General features: G+C 42.3%; 1 protein-coding gene and 1 long non-coding RNA gene across 3 annotated transcripts in view; one reads left to right on the top strand and one right to left on the bottom strand.

The window, feature by feature from the left end:
- ebf2 (EBF transcription factor 2) overlaps positions 1-20,697 on the top strand; it is a 33,225-nt gene extending 12,528 nt beyond the window's left edge. Inside the window, exons 7-16 of one of the 2 annotated variants that reach the window (XM_056418679.1) lie at positions 14,200-14,281; positions 15,801-15,942; positions 16,970-17,100; positions 17,322-17,445; positions 17,550-17,641; positions 17,746-17,811; positions 18,302-18,476; positions 18,570-18,752; positions 18,836-19,006; positions 19,189-20,697. In XM_056418679.1, coding sequence (XP_056274654.1) covers positions 14,200-14,281; positions 15,801-15,942; positions 16,970-17,100; positions 17,322-17,445; positions 17,550-17,641; positions 17,746-17,811; positions 18,302-18,476; positions 18,570-18,752; positions 18,836-19,006; positions 19,189-19,220 — 1,198 coding nt within the window. In that variant the 3' untranslated portion in view covers positions 19,221-20,697. Of the gene's footprint in view, positions 1-14,199; positions 14,282-15,800; positions 15,943-16,969; positions 17,101-17,321; positions 17,446-17,549; positions 17,642-17,745; positions 17,812-18,301; positions 18,477-18,569; positions 18,753-18,835 lie in introns of both variants that reach the window. The other variant, XM_056418678.1, reaches the window with a different exon arrangement.
- On the bottom strand, positions 4,648-6,955 carry LOC130196491 (uncharacterized). Its single transcript, XR_008832257.1, has 4 exons — positions 6,925-6,955; positions 5,592-5,771; positions 5,399-5,437; positions 4,648-4,735 (listed from the first exon to the last, which is right to left on the bottom strand). It is a non-coding gene; the product is annotated as an uncharacterized LOC130196491 (long non-coding RNA).
- Positions 20,698-22,264: the final 1,567 nt, after the last annotated feature.

The raw sequence follows: 22,264 nt of genomic DNA, 5'->3' as shown, positions 1-22,264 counted from the left end.
ACTTTGGCCAGTGTTAGCTGTTGTGGCTTGAACCCTGACACGAGGAGCCGGCCCGGTTTGTTTTCTTTGAGAGAGCCGACAGAGGGGGCAGTCGGAAACAGAACGGTGGAGAAATGTTTTGACAGGAAATGGGAATAGACTACCAATGGGCTAATGTGGAGGAACAGCAGGGGGACTTTTAGAGTGGGTGGGATGCATAGGGGAAGAGAGGGGGCCACATTTGAAGTTTGGAGTTGCAGCTCAATGGCACTGTGAAAGGCCTCGCACTTTCAGAGTAGCTGGGGCAAACCCTCTCATTTGTCTGGCCACTAATAGGGTTCACCTTTGGTTGAGCAGTGTAGAGATTAAGTAGGGGCACTCAGAGGATCAGAAGGGGGCAGATTAGGGTGATTTAGAGGCACTTGAGATCGCAGGCAAGTGAGTGCTTCGCGGTTTTATGTGTGAGATTTGTATTTGTGGGGTTTTTTTTCATGTGAAATTCCTGTATTTGCCATTTATTTTTAAAGGGGATCTTCAGTATCATCAGGAACCCATGTATTTGTGTGTGTGTGTGTGTGTGTGTGTGTGTTTGGGGATGAGGGTGGTGTGGTGGGGGGGGGGGGGGGAATGGAGTCAGAGGCCAGTTAGCAATGGTATTTAGGAACCATTGGCTGTTTTCTTTGGCTGGATGCTGCTGCTGTGGGTGGAGCTGTTAGGGTGTGTGTGTGTGTGTGTATGTGTGTGTGTGTGTGTGTGTGTGTGTGTGTGTGTGTGTGTGTGTGTGATGGGAATCGGTCTGCAGTCTTAAGTTTCGCTAATGACTTAACAATGCCCCCTGGTGCTCGGCCGGCCCCGCTAGCCACCTTGTTTGTTTGTTTGTCTATTTATCTGGATTCTGGACGTACTATTTTTCTCCTAGGAGTTAGATTCCTCGACAAATTCTCCACCCTTTCACTTTTTAAAAACATTTCCCAACACTAATATTCACACATATGCAGTAGTTCTTCCATAAAATGTGATTAAGTATCCTTATTATGCTTAAGGCAATACGTATCCCTCCTGTGGGACACAAGAAAAGAAAAAAACAGTTTTCATACAATAGATCCATATTGTTAGCATTTCACTTTAAAAGCACCACGCTAACATAGGAGTAATATGGTAAGCATTGCAGGATAGAGTTATGCACTGAATGCAGTGTATAAAGTTAAAGCAGAGCAGCAATCTTTACTGGCTCTTTTGTGTTTCGCTGGCTTCGTCATTAATGCAGCAGATGTTGTGTTTCCCTCATCATGAACCAAAAGTTAAAGGAAAACGGGAACAGCAATCGTAATGTGACGATAATGTTTGGATGCATTTGTAAGCGTGTGTGTGTGTGAGTGTGAGTGTGTGTGTGTAATGGTCCTGATGAATCTGTCAGGGCAGAGGGCAGGGGGTGATGTGACTGCTGACAGGCTCCCAGCATGCCTGCTGGGAGCCCCAACAGTCAGCGTGCCCTCCCTTCAGCCTCCCCACCACCCGGCTCCCCATTCTCCTCTCCCAGTCCTCGGCTACACACATTTGCTGTGTATTAGCCACGGACAGTAAATTACAGCAACCTGGACCTCTGAGTGATTCCATTCCCATCTCTTCACACATTCTTCTTCTCCTCCTGCAGCACCATTATCCCGCTCACCTTCTCTTGCGTCTGTCTATCTCCCTCCTTTTCTCTCATTTTGATCTGTTTTCCTCCCTCTGTCTGTCATATTCGTCCTGGCATTTCGACTTCCTCAACCCTGTCAGATTTCTCTCCCCTTTCTGTCTTTCTCTCACTTCTGTTATACTTCTCTTCCGCCGTTCTTCTATTGTGTCACGCTACACAGCTCTCCCTCCCGTGCACATCCCCTCCGCTCCCCCTTTACTTTCTTACAAGCAAGTCCCTGTTGTCTAGGCTTCACAGGTTTCTCCACTGCTTCTCTTTCTCTCTCTCTCTCCCGCCCTCTCCTTCCCTCCCTCTCTTTGCCCCCCCTCTCTTTCTGGAAACAGATGTTGTTTGTCAGATCTTATCATTACTGGCTAATTAAGAAGACATCTCTTCTCCTTCTGTTGTTGCTTCTCTTCCCTCTCCTCTCCCGCTTGGTGGCATCAATCCCAGATTCATTGTTCTTTCCCAAGAACGGTTCAGGTTGAGCTTTGATATACATGCGTTATTGGTACATCTGCTTAGTGGCTGATTGATTGGAAGGGTATTGAGAAAGCAAGATGAGTGTTGGTGTATTGCAGATGACCTTCTGGTATGTTTGAGATCTCCTCAGCTGTAGAGGGTGCTCCGTGTCTACATGTGACAGTTGAGAGTATATTTTGAATGCTTGTCCCTCAGGATACACCAGGCATGCTGGGAGAGGTGAAGCCACTGATGGGATTTCTATTCCCTGTCCTGGTTGTGAATTCATGTTCTCCAGACTCTGAATATCTATCCATATCCATCTACTTGGCAGGCTGACCGCAGTCCCGTGTGGCCAAGCTTTGTATGCAATCTTTGCTTTTGGCTGCAGCTTGAGAGACTGAAACAGTAATTCATTTCAAATTGTTGAGATGCACATTTAGCAGCTTGTGAGAGGTTATGCAGTAAAACACTTTAACGCCCAGGAGAAACATCTTTGAAACACTCGAGTTCCCCTTGTGCACCCTTCCCATCTTTTTGCTTTCCTACCCTCGGTCCTCTTTTCCTCTCAGCTACGCCGTGTCTCAGTCACTTTTGCGGCGGCAAGCCTGAAGGTTTTACAGCGCTACCAAGCTCTATAAATCAGCACTAGTGGTTTAAATGTTTGGCTTTGTCACAGTTCTCAAGTTAAGAGGCGGGGTGGGCAGGGGCTAAGGTTGCAGGGGTGAAACCAGCCTGGGAGGCAACGGAGAGGAGGCCAAGAGGGGCACAGCCAATGCACCAGGCAAAAGTAGAAAGAGTTCCGCCACGTGTCTGCCTGAGACTCACTGGAGTCCATTTAAACATTTATTCTCTTACCACTGATCAATAAGATAGTTAAAACATTTTGTTTTTTTAAAAAGGTTTTATTTTATATAGTGTAGCTATTTCAGCTGAGTTTACTGATATGAAAACAGTATCTTTTCCAATTCTATATTTAAAGGATTAAAAATAATCTATATTTTTAAAACTTCAAAACTTCTCAAATGCTGATCATAGTAATCAGTAGTTATTTAAATGAGCAAACAAGACTAGCAACGAGTGCTGTTCACCCCTTCTGATCAGTGGAGTGGTATTTAGAAAGTAACTAAGTATATTTGGAGATATTCTGGCAGCAGTAGCTCAGTCCGGGGGACTTGGCTTGGGAACCCATTCCCAGTCTGGACCGATCAGTGTGGACTGGCAGCTGGAGAGGTGCCAGTTTGCCTCCTGGACACCCTCAGGGATCAATACAGTATGTTCTACTTAACGACTGTGCTTTTCGATACTTCTACTCTGCTCTATTTCCATTCGATTAAAATCAAATAATTGTACATTTGACTCTTTATTATACTGCAGGTGTAGTTACTGGTTACCTGACTAATTCAGCCATGTGAGTATACCGGTGGTGTTTAAAGATATACAGGATAAGTACACTGAATATCACAGAGAGGCCATCAGACATCAGGGTAACGTGACTGCCATTCATTTTCTAAAAGGTAGACAGTGGATCAAAGTTTCAGCTGTGACAATCTTGTTAAAATCAGAAAAGCTTCAGCGGTTTTATTGATGACTGCACTGTAAGAAAAAAACCCGTAAAAAGAAGGTCAAATGAGTGGCAGCTACGGCTGCTAAAACAAAACAAAAAAACAAATTTAAAAAATACTTACTTCAAATAAAGGACGAAAACCATAAATTTACAGTAATTTTCATTAAAGATTTTGCAGTGAAATTACTGTTTTTTTACAGATTTTTCCTGTAATATTACAATCAAACACCTTAATTAAAGTGATATTTCTATAGGTTCTGCAGTGAAATACTGTTATTTTACAGATTTTTCCTATATTATTACAGTCAAATACCTTCAATAAAGTGATATTTCTAAAGGTTTGCAGTGAAATACTGTAATTTTACAGAATTTGCCTATATTATTAGTCAAATACCTTCAATAAAGTGATATTTCTAAAGCTTCTGCAGTGAAATACTGTAATTTTAGATTTTTGCCTATATTATTAGTCAAATACCTTCAATAAAGTGATATTTCTAAAGGTTTTGCAGTGAAATACTGTAATTCTACAGATTTTTCCTATATTATTACAGTCAAATACCTTCAATAAAGTGATATTTCTAAAGCTTCTGCAGTGAAATACTGTAATTTTACAGATTTTTCCTATATTATTACAATTAAACACCTTCGATAAAGTGATATTTCTAAAGGTTTTGCAGTGAAATTCTGTGATTTTACAGATTTCTCCTGTATTATTACAATCAAACACCTTCAATAAAGTGTTCAATTATTATGAAATATAAGCTGTTGAAATGATTACTGTGAAAAATCTAAATACATTTAAACATCTACAAAACTTCCAATGTTTCAATTTAACTAGGGTTAGAAACTTAATTACAAAGAAAGTACACACCAATATTGATTTTAAAACATTTTATTTAATGTACATTTTCAAAATCAACCAATTATTCACCATCAGTTGATAAGTCAAAGCAAAACATACAAAGGTCCATAAATATTTACCAGAAGTGACAGTGCAGATAAAGAACAATCTTCCTAATTTCCAGTAATCAGCCAGATCCTCGGTGCATCTGGGGAAAAAAGAGAAGGACAAACAAATTCACTGGAAAGTCCTTAGAAAGTTAGCTTTGTTTCTTACCATTCTTTTACAAGCTTAAACAGACTATTTTGAAATTGTCTGTACCAACGACCGTTATGAAACATCCTGTCAATCTGAACACAGTCAGCTTTTAGAATGATAGTAATTAAATGTTTACCTATTTAAAGATGCACCTAGTGCATGTCTTCACTTCCATCAGAAACACATTTCAATAACTTCATGAGTCACAAACCATAGCAACAGCAAGCCTGTCAAGCCGTGTTCATCACGATTTAGTGCCCTCTTGAAACACCTTTTCTTAATTTGGCTTTCTGTTGTGTCGTCGTCGTCTGAATTTGCAGCGCTTTTTTTAAATGCTGCACATGTGCTGTCAATGAAGTGTTTTTCTTAATTTGCTTGTGTTTTGTGTATTAGCATGTTTTATTAAGTTGCAGTGCCCTGACCTCTCAGGGCCACCGTACAACTCAAAGGAAGGAAGGCCGAAGGAAAAGCTTTTTTTTTTAACAGTGGGGGGAATGTCTAAAAAGTGCTTTGCTAAGATCATTAAAGTACTTAAGAAATAATATCTAATATTAATCACGAATAGTGGTTCAAATGGACTAATATCTTTATATATGCTGCAGTGGATACTTACGAGTGATGGACTTTGGGTGTTTTCCCGTCAATGCTTGATCTGAAAAATGTAAGCAAGTTTTGCGCAATTAGTTATTATCAGTGTTGAAAAGGGTAATGTGAAAATGAATCAGAAAAAAAACTGCCACCACATATTTTAGTTTGAGTTGTGCTGGCACCCATCATTTGCTAGACTGAACTACATCACCGCTTACCTCAATTTAGCCTCGACAAGACTGGTGTCCGAATCATTGGGTCCAGACTGAAGACAGGTGGGGACAGAATCTCATGCCGACATGATGTTCAGGAAACTGGAACTTAAGGCAGGCGTAGTCATCATTACTGCTTGAAGACTCACAGGTCAACCGGTTGTCTGTGGGCTGACATGATTCTCTCTACAGCCAGAAAAAAGACAAAATAGAAAAGATTAACAATAATAATATAACTTTAAATAGCATTTACAACATAAAAGTGGTTCTAACAATAACGATGTATTCTGTTGTTAAATTAAGACACTGAACTTAAAACAACGACAACTTGTATCCGATCATGGGTAACTAAATGTTCTACTTCTTAATGACATAAATGTAAACATTGACTCAAAGGACACTCTTTGGTGACGTCCTCATCTGATAATGTGGACAGTAAATTAAGATTTGATCATGAAACCATCCCCTCACTGGACAGCTCACGGACCTTCTGAGGAGCTGTGAGCTGTCATGTCCCGCCACAGCGCAGTTATAAGCGTCATGTCAACAACAGTCACGTGAACAGAGTCCCGACCACATCAACAGCATCAACAGCCGTCCCGACCACGTCAACAGCATCAAGTTAAGAGCGTCACGTGAACAGAGTCCCGACCACGTCAACAGCATCACGTAAAGAGCGTCACGTGAACAGAGTCCCGACAGCATATGACACAGCGCAGTTATAAGCGTCATGTTAACAACAGTCACGTGAACAGAGTCCCGACCACGGCAACAGCATCACGTTAAGAGCGTCACGTGAACAGCAGTCCCGACAGCATATGACACAGCGCAGTTTATAGCGGTCACGTGAACAGAGTCCCGACGTCACGTGAACAGACCTGTACAATAACGTGTCTGGTCACGTGACTGTCTGACAACCCGCTCGGTATTTGTGAGCTTGTGTCTGCTTGGAACCAGTTTCAAAGCACTTCAATAAAATCGTGGTTATTAGATGCACGTGACCCTCAGGTGTCTTAACCCACCTGCCACTAATGAACCTATAACAGCTAAACATTACCTGGGCTAACATGTTAATGTTGGCTCTTTCAACACAGAAACCGACAACCGTTACATCGACGATGTTAAAGAAACGTGAACACACACACTTAACAGATAGCCAAGTTAACCTCTTGATGTCGAAGAAAACTATGCCTCAGAAGATCAGAAGTAGCTACCCGCTAGCTCACACGAGGCTAGCTCAACCCCTCACCAGAGCCGAGTAGAAACCTCAAAGTGTCACTAACGTTGCCCGTTCAATACAACGTTACTCTCTGAAATTAAATTAAGTTGGCATTCTTACCTCAAGAACAGCTGTCATGTCAGGAGGCTGTGCGTTTCCTGAGTCAATGAAGCAGGAGAGCAGCGCCAAACTGCGGAGAAGTGGCGCGAAACCAGGTTCAACAGTTCAATCTGCTTTTTGTGTTGATTGCTGTGATCAGTCTGATCACTGCACCTGGCCTCTCCTTTGAACTCTCTCTCTCTCTCTCTTTCTGTCTGTCTGTCTCTGTCTGTGCTATTTTCTTCTCTAGTAACTAGATTCTTAGAAGAATACAATACAATACAATAAAATAGCAGGACAGGACATATTACATTTAAGAAGTTAAATAATAAAGGAAATTTAAAAAGTAATAAAAATGAAAGTAAATACAGTGTATCTAAGTGTATATAAAGTGAAAGCGGTGCAATGTTCATTGATGTTGTTCAATTTGAGGAGGATCTGGCCAGAGGTGATTCATTGTAAAGTCTAATAGTTGCCAGGAATGTTCTCCTGTAACTGGAAGGTTCTCCTGTATCTGGAAGGTTCTCCTGTTTCTAGAAGGTTCTCCTGAATCTGGAATGTTCTCCTGTAACTGGAAAGTTCTCCTGTATCAGGAATGTTCTCATGTCTCAGGAATGTCCTCCTGTATTAGGAAGGTTCTCCTCTATCAGGAATGTTCTCCGGTCTGTCCTTGTGAAGCAGAGCTAAAGCAGTCTGTTGGAGAACGTGCTCCGCTGTCCCTGCAGTAGGTGGTGGAGAGGGTGGTCCGGTTCTCCAATATGGACAAACATTTCTTCATGTCCTCCTCTCCACCTGTTCCTTCCACACCAGTTTAGTGAGTCGGTTGGTTTCTCCAGTTACAATAGCAGACTACGGAGAAGTTCAGAGCACTGGTCCAACAGCCTGGTAGAACATCACCAACATCTCAGAGCACTGGTCCAACAGACTGGAAGGACATCTCCAACATCTCAGAGCACTGGTCCAACAGACTGGTAGAACATCATAATTGAGATTTGTCATATTACAAACATTTGAGGACTTGTGAACCTTTGAAGGAGTGCATTTTTGTTCTTCTCGGTTTCAGGGATGCTAAGTGCTAGATATTGCCAGCCTACATGGTTGGGTCCCATTTGGGAGTGGCTACAACCTGGTAAAGCTAAGCTATGACATGTTGAAAAAGAAGCTAAAATCAGCCCAAACTCTTAACAGGATCTCAGATTTGCAAAGCCACACACCTCTTCAAGTCCTGGATTTCAGACAGACAATTAACTATTGTGGGTGTTTTGGGGAAATGTCACCCCATCACCTCATTGTAGGCCCTGTCCTGAGTGTCTGTGTTCAATCTTGGATATCCAGGACTAATATTTAGGAGATTATGACCATTTTGCACTTGTCAAAAATGCGAATATAGAGAATTCGCCCCAATTTGACCCGTTGGACCTTTTTTTGAGGCCCTTAACTCAGAGCTATCGGTCCAAAACTCTAGGGTATTCATATTAAGATGTTCCTCTTTGAATCTGAAGAGGATCCACATATCTAAGTTGGTTGAAAGTAGGACAAATTAACTAAAAGTTTGGTTTAAGGATTTTCCTCTTGTAAAGATTCTAGAGGCGATTTCACCCCATGATGTCAATGTATTATATTTAGGTAAATATAATATGTAAGATTAATTTTAAAAGACAATTAGGAGGTTAAGGGTCAGTTGGCAGAGTAGTGTGTGTGTGTGTGTGTGTGTGTGTGTGTGTGTGTATGTGTGTGTGTGTGTGTATGCATGTGTGTGTTTAAAAAGATGTTAGTGTGTCAGAATTTCTTTTAATTTATTTATTATCAGTTCTGATTACAAATATTGGACTCTGGACAAATAACAGCAAATACTCATGCTCCTCTAAAGAACAAGTATCAAAACTTATCATTATTTCTTCTACTTTGTACTCTTGAAAAACTGCAATATGTAGATGTTTAATGAAAAAGTTAGCTAAATTTAGATTTATAATATAAATATAATATGATCTACCTTAAAATTACAAAGAAAATCGTTAAATTGTTAGTATGGAAAAACCTTCATATAAGGAGCTACACATTTAATTACAGGTAATAATTGTTATTTTACATGAATTTGTATGTCATTTAAGAAAACGGTAAAAAGACTGTATTAATAATACAGTCATTTTTCTTTTAAAAAATGGGAAAAAAATGTTATTTTGAATTATTAGCATAATACTTAAATTAACAGTTGGGTTGTTAATTTACGGATAATGTCTGTAATTTCACAGAGTTTTGTATGTAATTTAAAAAAAAGGTAAAACTACTGTAAATATTTAGAGTTATTTACCGTAAAATTAGGATCTTTTCTTACAGTGTGGATGTGTGTTTTACAAGCCGTCACAAAAAGGGAGAAAAGACGAGCTCGGAGTCTGTTTGGCTGTGAGATGTTTGTTGGTGAAAGGCGAGTGAAGCTGATGCCACAGATATCCCTGTATGTTTAGGAGGAGGATGAGGGGGAGGAGGAGGGTTGGCCTGGGTGGCTGGTGTGAAAGGTCCTGTGGTGGTATGCGACAGAGGGGGTATCAGTTCGTGGAGGGTTCTCTGTGCCCCATTAGCAGTGTCAAAGGTCATGTGCCCCGGGTGTTAACCCTGGTGACCAGTCTAGCTTCCAGTCTGCCAGGGGACCCGGGTCCAGGGGTATTTATTACTATCCCCCCCGCTTCATCCCCCAAACACAGCTCTCCCAATGGAGGAAAACAAAACACCTCCATTCCTCCCCCCAGCCTTTCCTCTGCCGAGGTATATGTACTAATTGGATGCATATCCATACTCTGATGCGTGATGACCCTGGTCTGGTTTATCTAAACCCTAGCACACAGCCATGAGCTACTTTACAATTAAATATCAGCTTGCATTTGCAAAAATAGAACTTTGAGACATTTGTTTTTGAGGCCTCCTTTCTTTGCTAATGGGTATATTTTTGCACAATCGATTGTGCGCACATGGTTGCTTGCAAGTCGCTATTTGTGAATTTCGCTGTGAAAAAGCTCATGAATGTGTGGGTGGTTTGTACAGCCAGCGTGTGACATATGCACGCATACGCACACGTATCTGGGCCTGCTGGATGAGTTAGTGCTCTCTGTGTGTGAGTGTGGCAGAGGAAGGCCCTCAGCATGTCAGTATGTTTTAATGCTTCACATCTGGTTTCCTAATTTTCCTCCCACCCTCCCTGCCCTCCCCTTAGCTCCCCTCCACCGCGATGTCAGGACACTGTTTTGTTTTTTCAGTGTTGAGGGGGGGCGGGGGGGGGGGGATTCTGATGAGTGATGGCCCTGAATACAGGACATCAACATTCTCCCTCTCTTCCTCTTTCTTTCCCCCAACCCTTTTCTTCACCTTTCTGTTCCTCTATTTCGCCGCGCTCTCTGCTTATTTCTTACAATCAATACCTGTTGAGCTTCATGGATTGGGTCCGATTTACATGGATGAAAAAAATGAATACCTTTCTACCTCTTATCTTTGCCTATATGTCTGAGCAGCAGAGCATCCATGTGTGCTGAACAACTAGTTTGTCCTCCTCATTCTGCGCCTTAAAGTTTCCCCTCCTATATTTTTTGGTATTAAAGCATGTGTCATCTTTTGTGCAGTAACCCCAGAAATGAAAGGCCATAGCCAATTCCCAGAAGAGAAGACAAGCAGAGAAAAAGTTTTCTAACTTACTTGAACTTTGCATTAAAGCCTTTTGCATCACATGCTTCAAGAGCTGCTGCTACCAGTAAACCTCTGTTTACAATGAGCACAGAGGGCGATGTGTTTTATGTCTCTGTGAAAAGGCAGTTTATGTCAACAGTGATTAGTGCTGATGAACGCCTATGAATTTTTTTGTTAGGGGTCCTGTGCTGCCTAGGTGCTCGTTGCATGATTAAGGCCATATGTAAAGCCCGATGTGCAACACTTATGTGTAACAGATGCCCCGATGCACCGAGAAATGTGAAACTGAGAGTTCAAACGAAGGGGTGAGATGTTTGCAAAAAACGCATTTCTGAGTGTGTTTAGTGTCGCTACTTGCTGGTTGGTCGTTGAACTAGTTTTAGTTAAGCACGTTGTCAACGTTAGGATGGCCGCCTCACACTGGGAGGCCCGTGTTTAGTCTTGGGAACTGAAGCAGATGCAGGCAAAAGGGATTCGAGGCCTTGACAGAGATACAGAAGTGAAGGCAGAAAAGAAAAAGCAGACTCCCCGTGGTGCCACAGTGGAAAATGATCCCGAGGTTTAAGACGTCTGTGTTTTGTTTGTGTTTCCTGTCTTAAGTGTGCCTGTAGAGGGTAGCTGCTGTGGAAGATACAACTTGGTCTCCATTGCTTACCATAGTTAAGTCTGTGGAATTCAATTACCTCCTACATTTGTCATCAAACTGAAATAATTAGTTTGCGCTTATCAAGTTTTGATATTTAGTCATATTTGTAAGTAATCTAATCTCACAGACAGCTATTATTTTTCTCCAATAAGGGTAACACGTTTAAGCTTACATTCTATTCAGCTTAATTATTAGCAACAGTTGAAAACCACATAATTAGAGATATATATGAGTTTACCCGTAGATTTATTTGCACAATGTTCCACTTAACAGTGTTTTAAACAAACATAATCACCATTTTACTCTTGCTTTACGTGCATTTTCAGTGAACGTAAAGAACTACGCACACATTAAAAAATAAACACACTTAAGCTAGTGAAGTTCTTTGAAAAAGGACTTTCTCTGCAATTTTCCTGTGACTCGTAGATCCCCTCCAATTCTTTGCATGTTCTCCTTATCTCTTCCCCCTGGATGGGGAGGTGTGTGGGTGTATTACATTAAATTACCAAAACAAAAACAAACAACAGCAATATTAAACTTTTGCAACCACAATAGAGGAGGGGATAAAAAACAGAGAGTCCTCGACTTCTTATTAATTATGCAAGATTAGTCTAATTATAATTCAGCAAATGAATGTGTGGCAGAAGGTGCGAGGCGACGGGGCTGGGAGATTTGCATGTTAAGTGGGCAGGGGGAAGCGGCTAATGCATGCTAATATATGCGTCAATGTCTCGCTTTAATTTCAGCATTTGCAGCTGTGTGCGTCCGAACTGAGGGGGGTGAAAAGTTGACTCAATGGATTTTTAGGAGGGGGGCAAAGGTGGGGGTGTCGTTGTATTATGTTGTGCATGCATGCATGTGACGGTGTGTTTCAGTGTGTGTGTGAGGCATCTGGTGTCATACAAACAGGGAATGATGAGAAGAAGTCAACAAACAAGGTCAAGAACCCTCAGAAAGTGCACAAAGCCTGAGATGGATATAGACAACCTCTCAATTAGGGTTGTGATATCGCTATCTGAGGCGTCCCGGCAAGTTGTATCATGTCATTCACTCCAATGAATAATGACTGCTGGTTAGATGAACACTAAGTAGCTGACAAGCAAGTGGTGAGAAAACGATTGTGGCCCAACCACAGCCAGACCATGGACATGCATTAAAACCAAAAAGGACCTCACTCCTTATGAATGACAGCTAGAGCCTTTAAAAATGGGCCATTCTGTAAAAATCATCACCCAGGATAAAACATAAATATTGCATAACCCTCAAAGGAGGCAGTAAAATGAAACAGCACTTTTGATCATGGTCTGTTTTCAGGGGCAGGAACACATCGTATAACTTCCCTTGTGTAATGTCCTCTACATATTGAGATTTGAAATCATGCTAAACTGATAGTCATGATGTCCAACGAGTACATGCAAAAAAGGACTGATGGGAGAAATAGAAGGAGGAAATGGGAGAGGCACAAATGTGCAATTTTAAATGTTTCCACCCAAAACGGAGGTGGAGCGAAGCTTTGAGGTTGGAGGTCCGAGGTCTCTGACAAATTATAACCACCGTCGGCCAACAAAAATATTGATTGTCCTCCGACGAAATAGCTCAAATCAAGAAATATTGGACACGCTGTTGGAACCGAGAGACTGTTTCAAGCCAGATCCTGTTCGCGGGGAAGAAAGCTGGAGCGAGTGATGGAAGAATAGTGAGTTAAAGCTGACAGAATGAGAGATTAGTATTCAATGGGAGAGTTCAGGGCTGTGGGGCCAATATGAAGTCCCTCTCCAAACAACCGCTCTCCATTAAGATGACTTATTTTTGCAGAAAGCACAGTGTGGGTGGCATTGGGGCGAACCATGAAGCCCCCAACCGCTGCATCCTTTTTGTCCAGCCCTGTTGTTGTTTGTTTAATTGGAACATAATGGATGTGTTTTACTTTAGTAAGACAGAGTCCTGTTCACCTAAAGTGAAGTGGACATCTGGTTTGAGGGTTTTATATTTGCCAATTGCCATAATTATATCACGACGACGCATCACTTCGAGGCTCATTTTTCTTTTCTTTTGCTTTAACATATTTTGTACCGAAGGAGATTTGTTTGGATCTCCATGCCTTCGTCTGCACCTGCCCTCTTTCTACATACTTTCCTCCATCTCACCTTGCCAATTCTCCCTTCTCGCTATATTTCAGTGATGGAATGTGTTCTTGTTGTTGCCTTCTCTTTCCCATCGCTGTCTTCGCCTCTCAGCACAGGGACTTTGGGATTGCGGCAGAGCTGCGTTGCCATGGCAGCGGGCTATGTTGCCGAACTGTGTACACCTGGGATTTGGAGTCTCTCTCCGAAGTCTCCCTCTCCCCTATTTATTCCACCTTTCTCTCAGGTTTTCTTTGGTGTAGCAGAGGCTATCAGCACCCCGCTTTCTCTGAGCTTCTCTCAGTCTCCACAGCCTATCACCCTCAAAAGTACACTCACATACGTAATGAGACACATATACTTGAAAACAAGATTCCTGTCCATACCAGTGCCTGTGCCTCTATCACTACCTCCCTCTTTCCACCTCCTCATTTCACTTTCTCTGTAGTTGTCTCTACATCGTTCCCTCTCCATTCCCATGTGGGGGTTCAAATACGGCATTGCGGGATACCACGGTCCCCCGAGTCCCCTGGCATACATCACTGTCTCCAGTTTACTTTGAAACAGAGCAGCACGTTTCACTGGACTGTGCTTCAGATTCTCATCACATTATTTAAAGTGTAATAACATTGACTTTAATCGTAAGCTAAACAGCTGGGATTGATGTCAGAGCTGTAATCATGTAGACATGCAAACACACACACACACACACACACACACACACACCGTACCTGTCTCTGAAAAATAATGAATGTCTTCTTTGACTGCCAGTGTGCCACGCTAGCACCATTCTTTCATGTGATTTCTGCGTTGCTGATGTACAAACATGTGTCCTCTTATTTACCGTTGCAGGTTTTTCTTGAAGTTTTTCCTAAAATGTAACCAGAATTGTCTGAAGACAGCGGGAAACCCGAGGGATATGAGGAGATTTCAGGTACAAAAAGTACAAATGCATGCTTGTGTGTGAGTGTGAAGTAGGAGGCTGGTGACACGTAGGACTGAATATGGAAATCAAATTATGTAAAATAAATTGTATTTTACAGTCTGCAAAACATAACCGCTCCATGCCCCTCCATCTAAGTTGATGGAGACTAAATAGTGAATTTCTTGTCTGTTCTAAGTAGAGTTTATGTCACAAACTTTGGCATAGTAAAGCTCTGGAAAATATTTCCCAATGGAAGACATATAGAGGAGGAAGTAAGAGGTGAGTCAAAAATCAATTAGGAGTCCGAGAGATGGAAAGACAAACGAAAGGAGCTAGATATGTGGGAGACTTGGTGGTTGGGATGCAGGAAATAGGTTGAGGTGTTTCAGGAAGTTGTCAAGAATTGAGTGATTGGCTCCAGATGGAGGAGGTCATGCTCCGTGACCCAGGAAGTGGTCACAGGGGACACTCCCGCCCCACTTCCTCTGCCGTCTTTCAGCACCAGCGGTCCCTGTCTGGCATTCTCCTTCTCCCCGCAAACCCTGCGTACCTTCCCCTTCTCCGTGCTCCCTCTGTCTTCTACGATGTTTGCTTTAACTCCTGCGATGTGACACATGCTGAGAAGTTATGAGCACACAGGCGCTCCAAGACTCTCATCTCTGGGTTAAAAGGTGATCAGAGCTGGACAGAAGTCTGCTGCTTGATCGATAATTTACAGTTATTTTCCTTTAGGTTCACCTCCCTTCCCACCGCCTACAGCACATATGCTTTTTCTCTTTCTCTCTCTCATGTTCCATCACCTGCAAAATTACTGCCATGTGTTTATTTCGAAGGGAGTGCACAGTTTATCGTTGCTGTCTGATTTTCTAAAAATGCCCATAATAAATAGTTATAATTTACTATTTAATTGAAAATGACCTTTTCTCACGGACCGGTTCCCTTTAAAGCTCATAAACATGTTCCTAAAACACACTCAAACTCATTGTCACTTTCAGAAATAGGGTCATTAACAAAAAAAGGAAAAAAACTACAAGTATCCTCTCATTAATTATATGTGTGTCATCCATGCGAGGCAGATGTGGGAAGGGACGCGCACGTGCTGTGGCCAGAAAATCAAATTATGGCCCCTATATATCATCCACTGTTTTAACGGCCGGCAAAAATGGGAAATTTGGTCCATATGTTTGGTGTCATTGAAGGATCAGGAGAAGACAGTGATGAGCCTGCTGCATGCTGTATGAATCAAAAAGTTAGGCAAGAGGTAGTGGAGAGGCCATATGGAGACCCGATGGAGGAGTGGAGGGCTGTATGAGCAGTGTCATCACCAGAATGCAGACATATTATGAAGATCCCAGGGATGTCACATTACCTCTTGAGAAATATTACTATCACCTGTATGCTCTAACCGATTGTCGCTCAGGGACTTTGCTGTTGTAACTGGAGATTGTGACTCAGCGTGCTGTCTGAGTTGTGCACACACACACACACACACACACACTCATGTATCTCCCCCCTCTCTTCCTCTCAGGTGGTCTTGTCCAGCACTGTGAGTGTAGACGGCCACGTCCTCGCGGTGTCTGACAACATGTTCGTCCACAACAACTCAAAACACGGCCGGAAGGCCCGCCGACTGGAACCAGGCGAGTCTGTCGAGAATAATATGGAATATGGTGAGACTGACACTGCAACACGACAATGTTACACTCCATTTATCTTTTATTTTTATTTCACTTCATCATTCATACTCAGAAACATACTGTAACAGCAGGTGCTTGAGTTCCTTAATGTCCATTTATAATCACTGTGATACATCAAACATAACCAGTGGTGCTACTGAGGTCATTAACTCAGCTAATTAATGCATTCATTAGGACACTTGGCTCACATGAAGACGATAGAAATAATATTGTCTTAAATTTAAATATGCATTATAGGTTTCCAGTTTGAAGTCCACAAATCACATTTATCTCTAAACTCAAGTACCAATCTGCACTATGTTATACTATAGTGAAATGTACTTTGTCACTACACTACAGTTATCTGACAGCTGTAGCAAATACTTACTTTGTTAATTAATATTTTGCATACAAACATGAGACGGACTCTTCCATTTCAGAATAACATAACATTACTTTGTTAAGTAGTATTAATGTAGTTGATGTAATATCTCCACAGCAGCCAGCCTCAACATTAAAATACCCCAAACCCAATTATGTATCAATAATTATAATCCAATAATAGTACAACTCTCACTGGGTCAATTTCCTACATGTTAGTGATTTTAGTACATTTAGCTCTAATACTTCCATATATGTACATTATGTTTTAAGCGTCACACCTAGTTCCTTTACACAGCTGTTCTGCCACCTTTCCACAATGTAAAGTACCAATGAGCCTGTACTCTGTGAACTATTTTCCACTGGAGCTTTTTTAATTCTATGTGATAGCAGGTCATGTGATTCCTAAGCTCCCTGTGACATGGATCGAACACTCTGTTCTTCATGCAGTTTGTGGAGTTATTCATGGATAAAAGCCAGATAGATGTAATTTAAGATGAAAAATGTTCGCTTTTAGATAAGCATTTTAGTTCTGACGTGGAGAAAAACTGAAGAGCCCTTTCAACACACTCCCCCTGAAAGAGCATTGAAAGCTCTACGCACGCTACTTTAGTAACGCTTGCATTGCTCTTCTGTGCAGCCACCCCGTGTATCAAAGCCATCAGCCCCAGTGAGGGCTGGACCACCGGCGGGGCGATGGTCATCGTCATCGGGGAGAACTTTTTTGACGGCCTGCAGGTGGTGTTTGGCAGCATGCTGGTGTGGAGTGAGGTAGGAATTGTCTCCAAAGCATCTTGCTAATGATGCTACAGTCTGCAGCGTATTTTGAAATGATATATATAGCATATGGCTTGTCTCATTATTTAAATGATTTATGTGCAGTCTACACAAATGAATCTTTCCACAGTATTGTGTTAGCCTAAATATTTAGAAGGCATGGCGGGGGATAATGTGTTGCGGTCTTTTGACATGGTTTCTGTCCCGTTCCTCAGCTGATCACGCCACACGCTATCCGTGTCCAGACGCCTCCTCGACACATCCCCGGGGTCGTCGAGGTCACACTGTCTTATAAATCCAAACAATTCTGCAAGGGGGCGCCTGGGCGCTTCATCTACAGGTATTTAGACAACACACGGTGTGCTTTGTTTGGACTTCTCAATGGGACACAGGTTTTCGGGTCTTTAAGCATTATATTTGATTGTTTCTCCCTTTTTCTATTTCAGCCCTCAATGAGCCAACTATAGACTACGGCTTCCAGCGTCTTCAAAAGGTCATTCCTCGACATCCTGGTGACCCAGAGAAACTAGCCAAGGTTAGAGACTCCTAAATAAAAGATTGCTCATGATGTTTGCTCAAGGAGCTGTGCATGCTACACTCTTACCAAGATATTAATGTCATAAATGATGTGCTTTGCAGGAGATTCTTCTAAAGAGAGCAGCAGATCTGGTTGAGGCCCTCTACGGAAATCCACACAGTAATCAGGTAAACAGCAGCAGCTTTGGTCCGATGTCCTCAACACTTTAAATGACAAGTTGGTTTACTAGATAAAACATGCAGATATTTAAAAGACTACACCAGTGATATGCATGTTTGAGCAAATTAAATATGACTTCCGTGTACTTTGAGGGATTTGAAAAGCTGCTCTAGATAGAGCCGTCATTATGAATATTTAGAGGGCTTTGTCAGATTATGATTGTATGAAAATATAGTTCTGAAGTTTCAGAAGCTTTTCAGTGTTCGTGTGTGAGGAAGCTTCGTAGAGATTGTAATCTGCTGCCAGAAAGTGGAGTCTAATTGGATTTAGCTCCGACATATACTCAGCATTTTTAATGCTCACCTGTTTCCTGTCAGATTATAGTTGTGTGAGTTTACAGTTAGCATTTTGACAGCCTAAACATTTGCATCTGGCCTCTTCCTGTAAATGTGAAACTGCAAGCCATCGCTCATTTCTGTGTCTTTGTGTCTTCTGCAGGACATGCTTCTGAAACGTGCGGCGGACATCGCCGAGGCGCTTTACAGTGTTCCCCGTCCTCACAGTCAGCTGCAGGCACTGCCTAGCTCACCAGCCCACGGCAGTGTCATGGGCCTGGGCTCCTATCCTTCCCAGTTAGGCGTCAGCATCGGGGACCACGGACAGAGCAGCCAAGGTGAGCAAGATAAGACATAACCCAATTAATACTCTCATTTCCCCCCCATTAATGAAGCTCAGAACTGACCCAATCTTTTCATTGTTACTTCAGGTTACATTAGAAATGCCAGCAGTTTGTCTCCAAGGGGTTACCAGTCAGCCTCCACTCCTCAGCATTCAAGCTACGGGGGCAGCGGAGGGATGACTGGAGGCTATGGGACAGTTCCCATGACCAGTCTAGGAGTACCTGGCTCTCCTGGTTTCAGCAGCGCCTCTCCCACAGGCTCTCCCTACAGTAAGACCGTATAATGATCTCTACGTTTTTGAGTCAGCAATGATATTAAGACGTCAGACTGATTGTTGCTCTCTCGTCCACAGTAATGCCCTCCAGCCCCACTATACCAGGGAGCTCCAGCTCATCATCGTCTCTCTTGCCTTTCTCCTCCTTCCCGTCTGCTGCTAAACAGAAGAGTGCTTTTGCTCCCGTCCTCAGGCCCCAGGGCTCTCCCTCCCCTGCCTGCCCCGGCTCAGGGGGAAACAGCTTCAGAGGTAGCCATCCAACTCACTATCTGACCCCCCTGTCTGAGCTCACGAATGCAGTCTAACCCCCTGTACTAACCGCTCGAAAACCGCTTTGACTGAGCAAGACAGAAAGAAAAGTTGCTGGATGTACAATAATGCAAGACCTGATTGATTAGAATCATAGATTTTGTATATTTTTTTCTCTCCAGCGATGACGGGCCTGGTTGTTCCCCTGATGTAGCAAAGCACCCACCCCAATCTACCCCAGACCACTGCTTCACTTAGCCCCTCTTTTGGCAAATAAGAGGGAGGGGAGAACGGAAAATTGATCACTAACCATGTTTAACTTTCCCTCATGAGCCCCCCAAACTGCCATTTCTTAGTCCCTTTTTCATCCAAGTAGATGAACAGGATGGGAAACGATAACGTCCAAAGAACAGCCGTCTACGGAAGAGGCAAAGCACAGTACTTCACCCACAACTACAGACAAAGCTCCCGAGCTAACAGCACCAGACTGGACCAGGTATCGCCGTGTGTGTACGTCATGAAGCGTCTGCATTCTGAAAGGAAACAAAAGGAAATCTCGAGCTTCAAAAGCATCTGTATTTACCTCTGGCCTGCTATCACATGCAGCATTTGATTCTTCCAACAACCTGCCTAAACCTCGGCCAGAGACGGACAACTCTGATGTAACACTCTGAGAAGCAGGGTGCTACTTGTCCGTGTATGGACACCTTAAATGGCATGAGTGTATACTGTCTGTGAGTTAGCGAGAGTTTGGTTTTTTCGTAGACTTTTCGATGACAATTAACATTCCAGAAAAATAGACCCTTTATTTTTTGTTCTGATCTCTACGGTTTTACAAGGGAGAACTCTTTGTCTCAAGGGTCATTACTAAAGGAATTCATATATTGATTTATTTAAGAACAAGCAATTTAACTTATTATAGTTAGTTTAGGGAATAATATAAACGTGTTTTTATAAAGTGGTCCTTTTCCAACTGTTAATGAAATTAAGTTATCTCAATAATTGGTAATTCATTTGCTAATTGATCATAGGGAATTGATTTTGTAGTGGAGATGATAAACTCCTGCACACTTTTGTGGAATAAAATATCCCCCGTTTTCAGGTTTGCACATAACAAAATCTTAATGTTATGCCTGCATCTAAAGAAGGTTACTGTCCTTGTGTAAAGGAAATATGTTAGTTAGCTTTATCATTTTTTATTTCACTTATATTGCATGCTTTGTCACACCAATGCCCTGATATTATTATTTCATTCCACATCGCAAATTTGAATTTGTATGACTAAACGATTTGACAGTGTCATTTTAAATGTCTCAACCAACACAGGTCTCTAGTCACTATGCAGTACGGTGAATGAAAGCATACAACTGCTCAATTGAAAAGAACGGGGCTTATTAGGTGTTCATGAACCCATATCATGCTGTTCGTACTCATTGATTTGTGTCATCACAACACAAACTTCATTCTCAGGATGTGAAAACAGAGAACACAAAGATTAGATGACATTTGCAAATTTGTTTTTAGAGTTTGGTTAATTTTATTTATTTAAAGAAAATATTAGCAATTTAATACTATGTTTTTTTGAAGCCATCGTCCTTTGAAACGGTCCACAAAATGGTGCAAATGTGATTTGTATATCTCAAGGTGTAATTATATTTTGTGCTCCAAATAAAACAAATAAGTAAAAAATGTCCCTGATGTTGTTTTAAGTTATTTTTTGTTGCATTGCATTGTGAATTGTTACTTTTTTACATGTGTGCAGAAACCGTATTACACAAGTAGGGTCAAACACACACATACACACACACAGACACACAGACACACACACACAGAGACGCACACGCACTGTATTATGAGACGATTTCCTCGTCATTAAGGTTTTCCTACAAGGCATCTCAGCGTTGGATCTATTTCTGACTGCGCCCATCACCTGTGTGCTCGTACAGCTTGCTACACTGTTTTGTATACATAGCTGATGAGCCGCAGCATCTTAATTGTGATGCGAGCGTTAAAGACTGAGTAGAGCATGTCAGGATAAACAAGAACCCCCCCCCCCCATCTCTCTCCTCTTCAATAAGCCTGCTTTTCTCTGAGGACCGAGCCTCTGGGGGCCCAAGCGAGAACCACATGAGTCTCCCTCCAATGTGGCCTCCTCCTCTAAGTCTCTTTCTCTCTCTTACAAACACACACACACATTCACACACACACACACACCTCGACATGTGCCTCACCACAGCGTTGTTGTTTTGGTCTTTGTTTGGTACTGCTTTATCCCGTCTTTCTCTCTCTCCTCTCTTGTGCTCCCCTGAAATGGCCCTTCTCTGCTAATGTAATTAGCACTGGTAGAGAAGGGCAGTTAATTACCCACTCTATTTTGATCGGGTAATGAATGTTATGCCAGGAAACAGCAACTGTTTCATTAACATAGCGCTCAAAGCAGTGACGGGGCAGGGTAGCACCCAGTGGTTGCCCGTCTGTGTGTTTGTGTGTGTTTGTGTGTGTGTGTGTGTGTGTGTGTGTTTGTTTGTACGATACATGTATGGTAAAACAGTGCATCAACAACTCAGCTCAGAAACAGTGAGGGACAGGAGGGCTTTAGACTGCTGCTGACCTCATAATCAAGTCACTGTTTCTCTGTCTTTGTCACCATCAAGTGGCACATATCAAAAGAACTCAGGCTGCCTCCTCCTCCTCCTCCTCGTCCTCTTCCTCCTCCTGATTTCTATCTCTTTCTCTTTTGTTATGCTGTTAATTTGACAAGTTAAAGTCAGCTTTGTTCCCAGCACCACAGCATTCATCTTGCAGAGTGCTCCTTCTGCCCAGTGGTGCAAGAGCCATATGTTTTCTTCCACATGACTGTTTTGTTGTTGCTGTTGTTGAGGCTGCGGCGGCGCCATTTACCATCAACTGATCACAGTTTGAATAAAGACAGGATGAGATGCCACCTGCCACCGAGGCGTTCCACATCACACTGCGCGCACAGCTTCAAAGGAGCATTTAGCTGCTGGGCACACAAGAGCAAACACCATGTCATCTTTCATTATCGACACTGCTTAAGTACTGATGAGCTTCCATGTTTAGGTAACAGTATTGTTTTCCAAATAATAGAAGGAGCATATAGCACAAAATACACCCTTCCCCTATGGCCTCTCAAGGGATGTGTTTGTGTTTATATACCCAATTAGCCCTCCGGCCACAGCATGGCCATGCATTAGGCTGACATTAGCCCCGGGTGTGTGTATGTGTGTGTGTGTGCGT

This window comes from Pseudoliparis swirei, chromosome 7, assembly GCF_029220125.1.
Source record: "Pseudoliparis swirei isolate HS2019 ecotype Mariana Trench chromosome 7, NWPU_hadal_v1, whole genome shotgun sequence".
Classification (NCBI taxonomy): Eukaryota; Metazoa; Chordata; class Actinopteri; order Perciformes; family Liparidae; genus Pseudoliparis; species Pseudoliparis swirei.
Note: the sequence above shows the minus strand (reverse complement) of the source record. Positions and strands in the feature narration are given on the sequence as shown.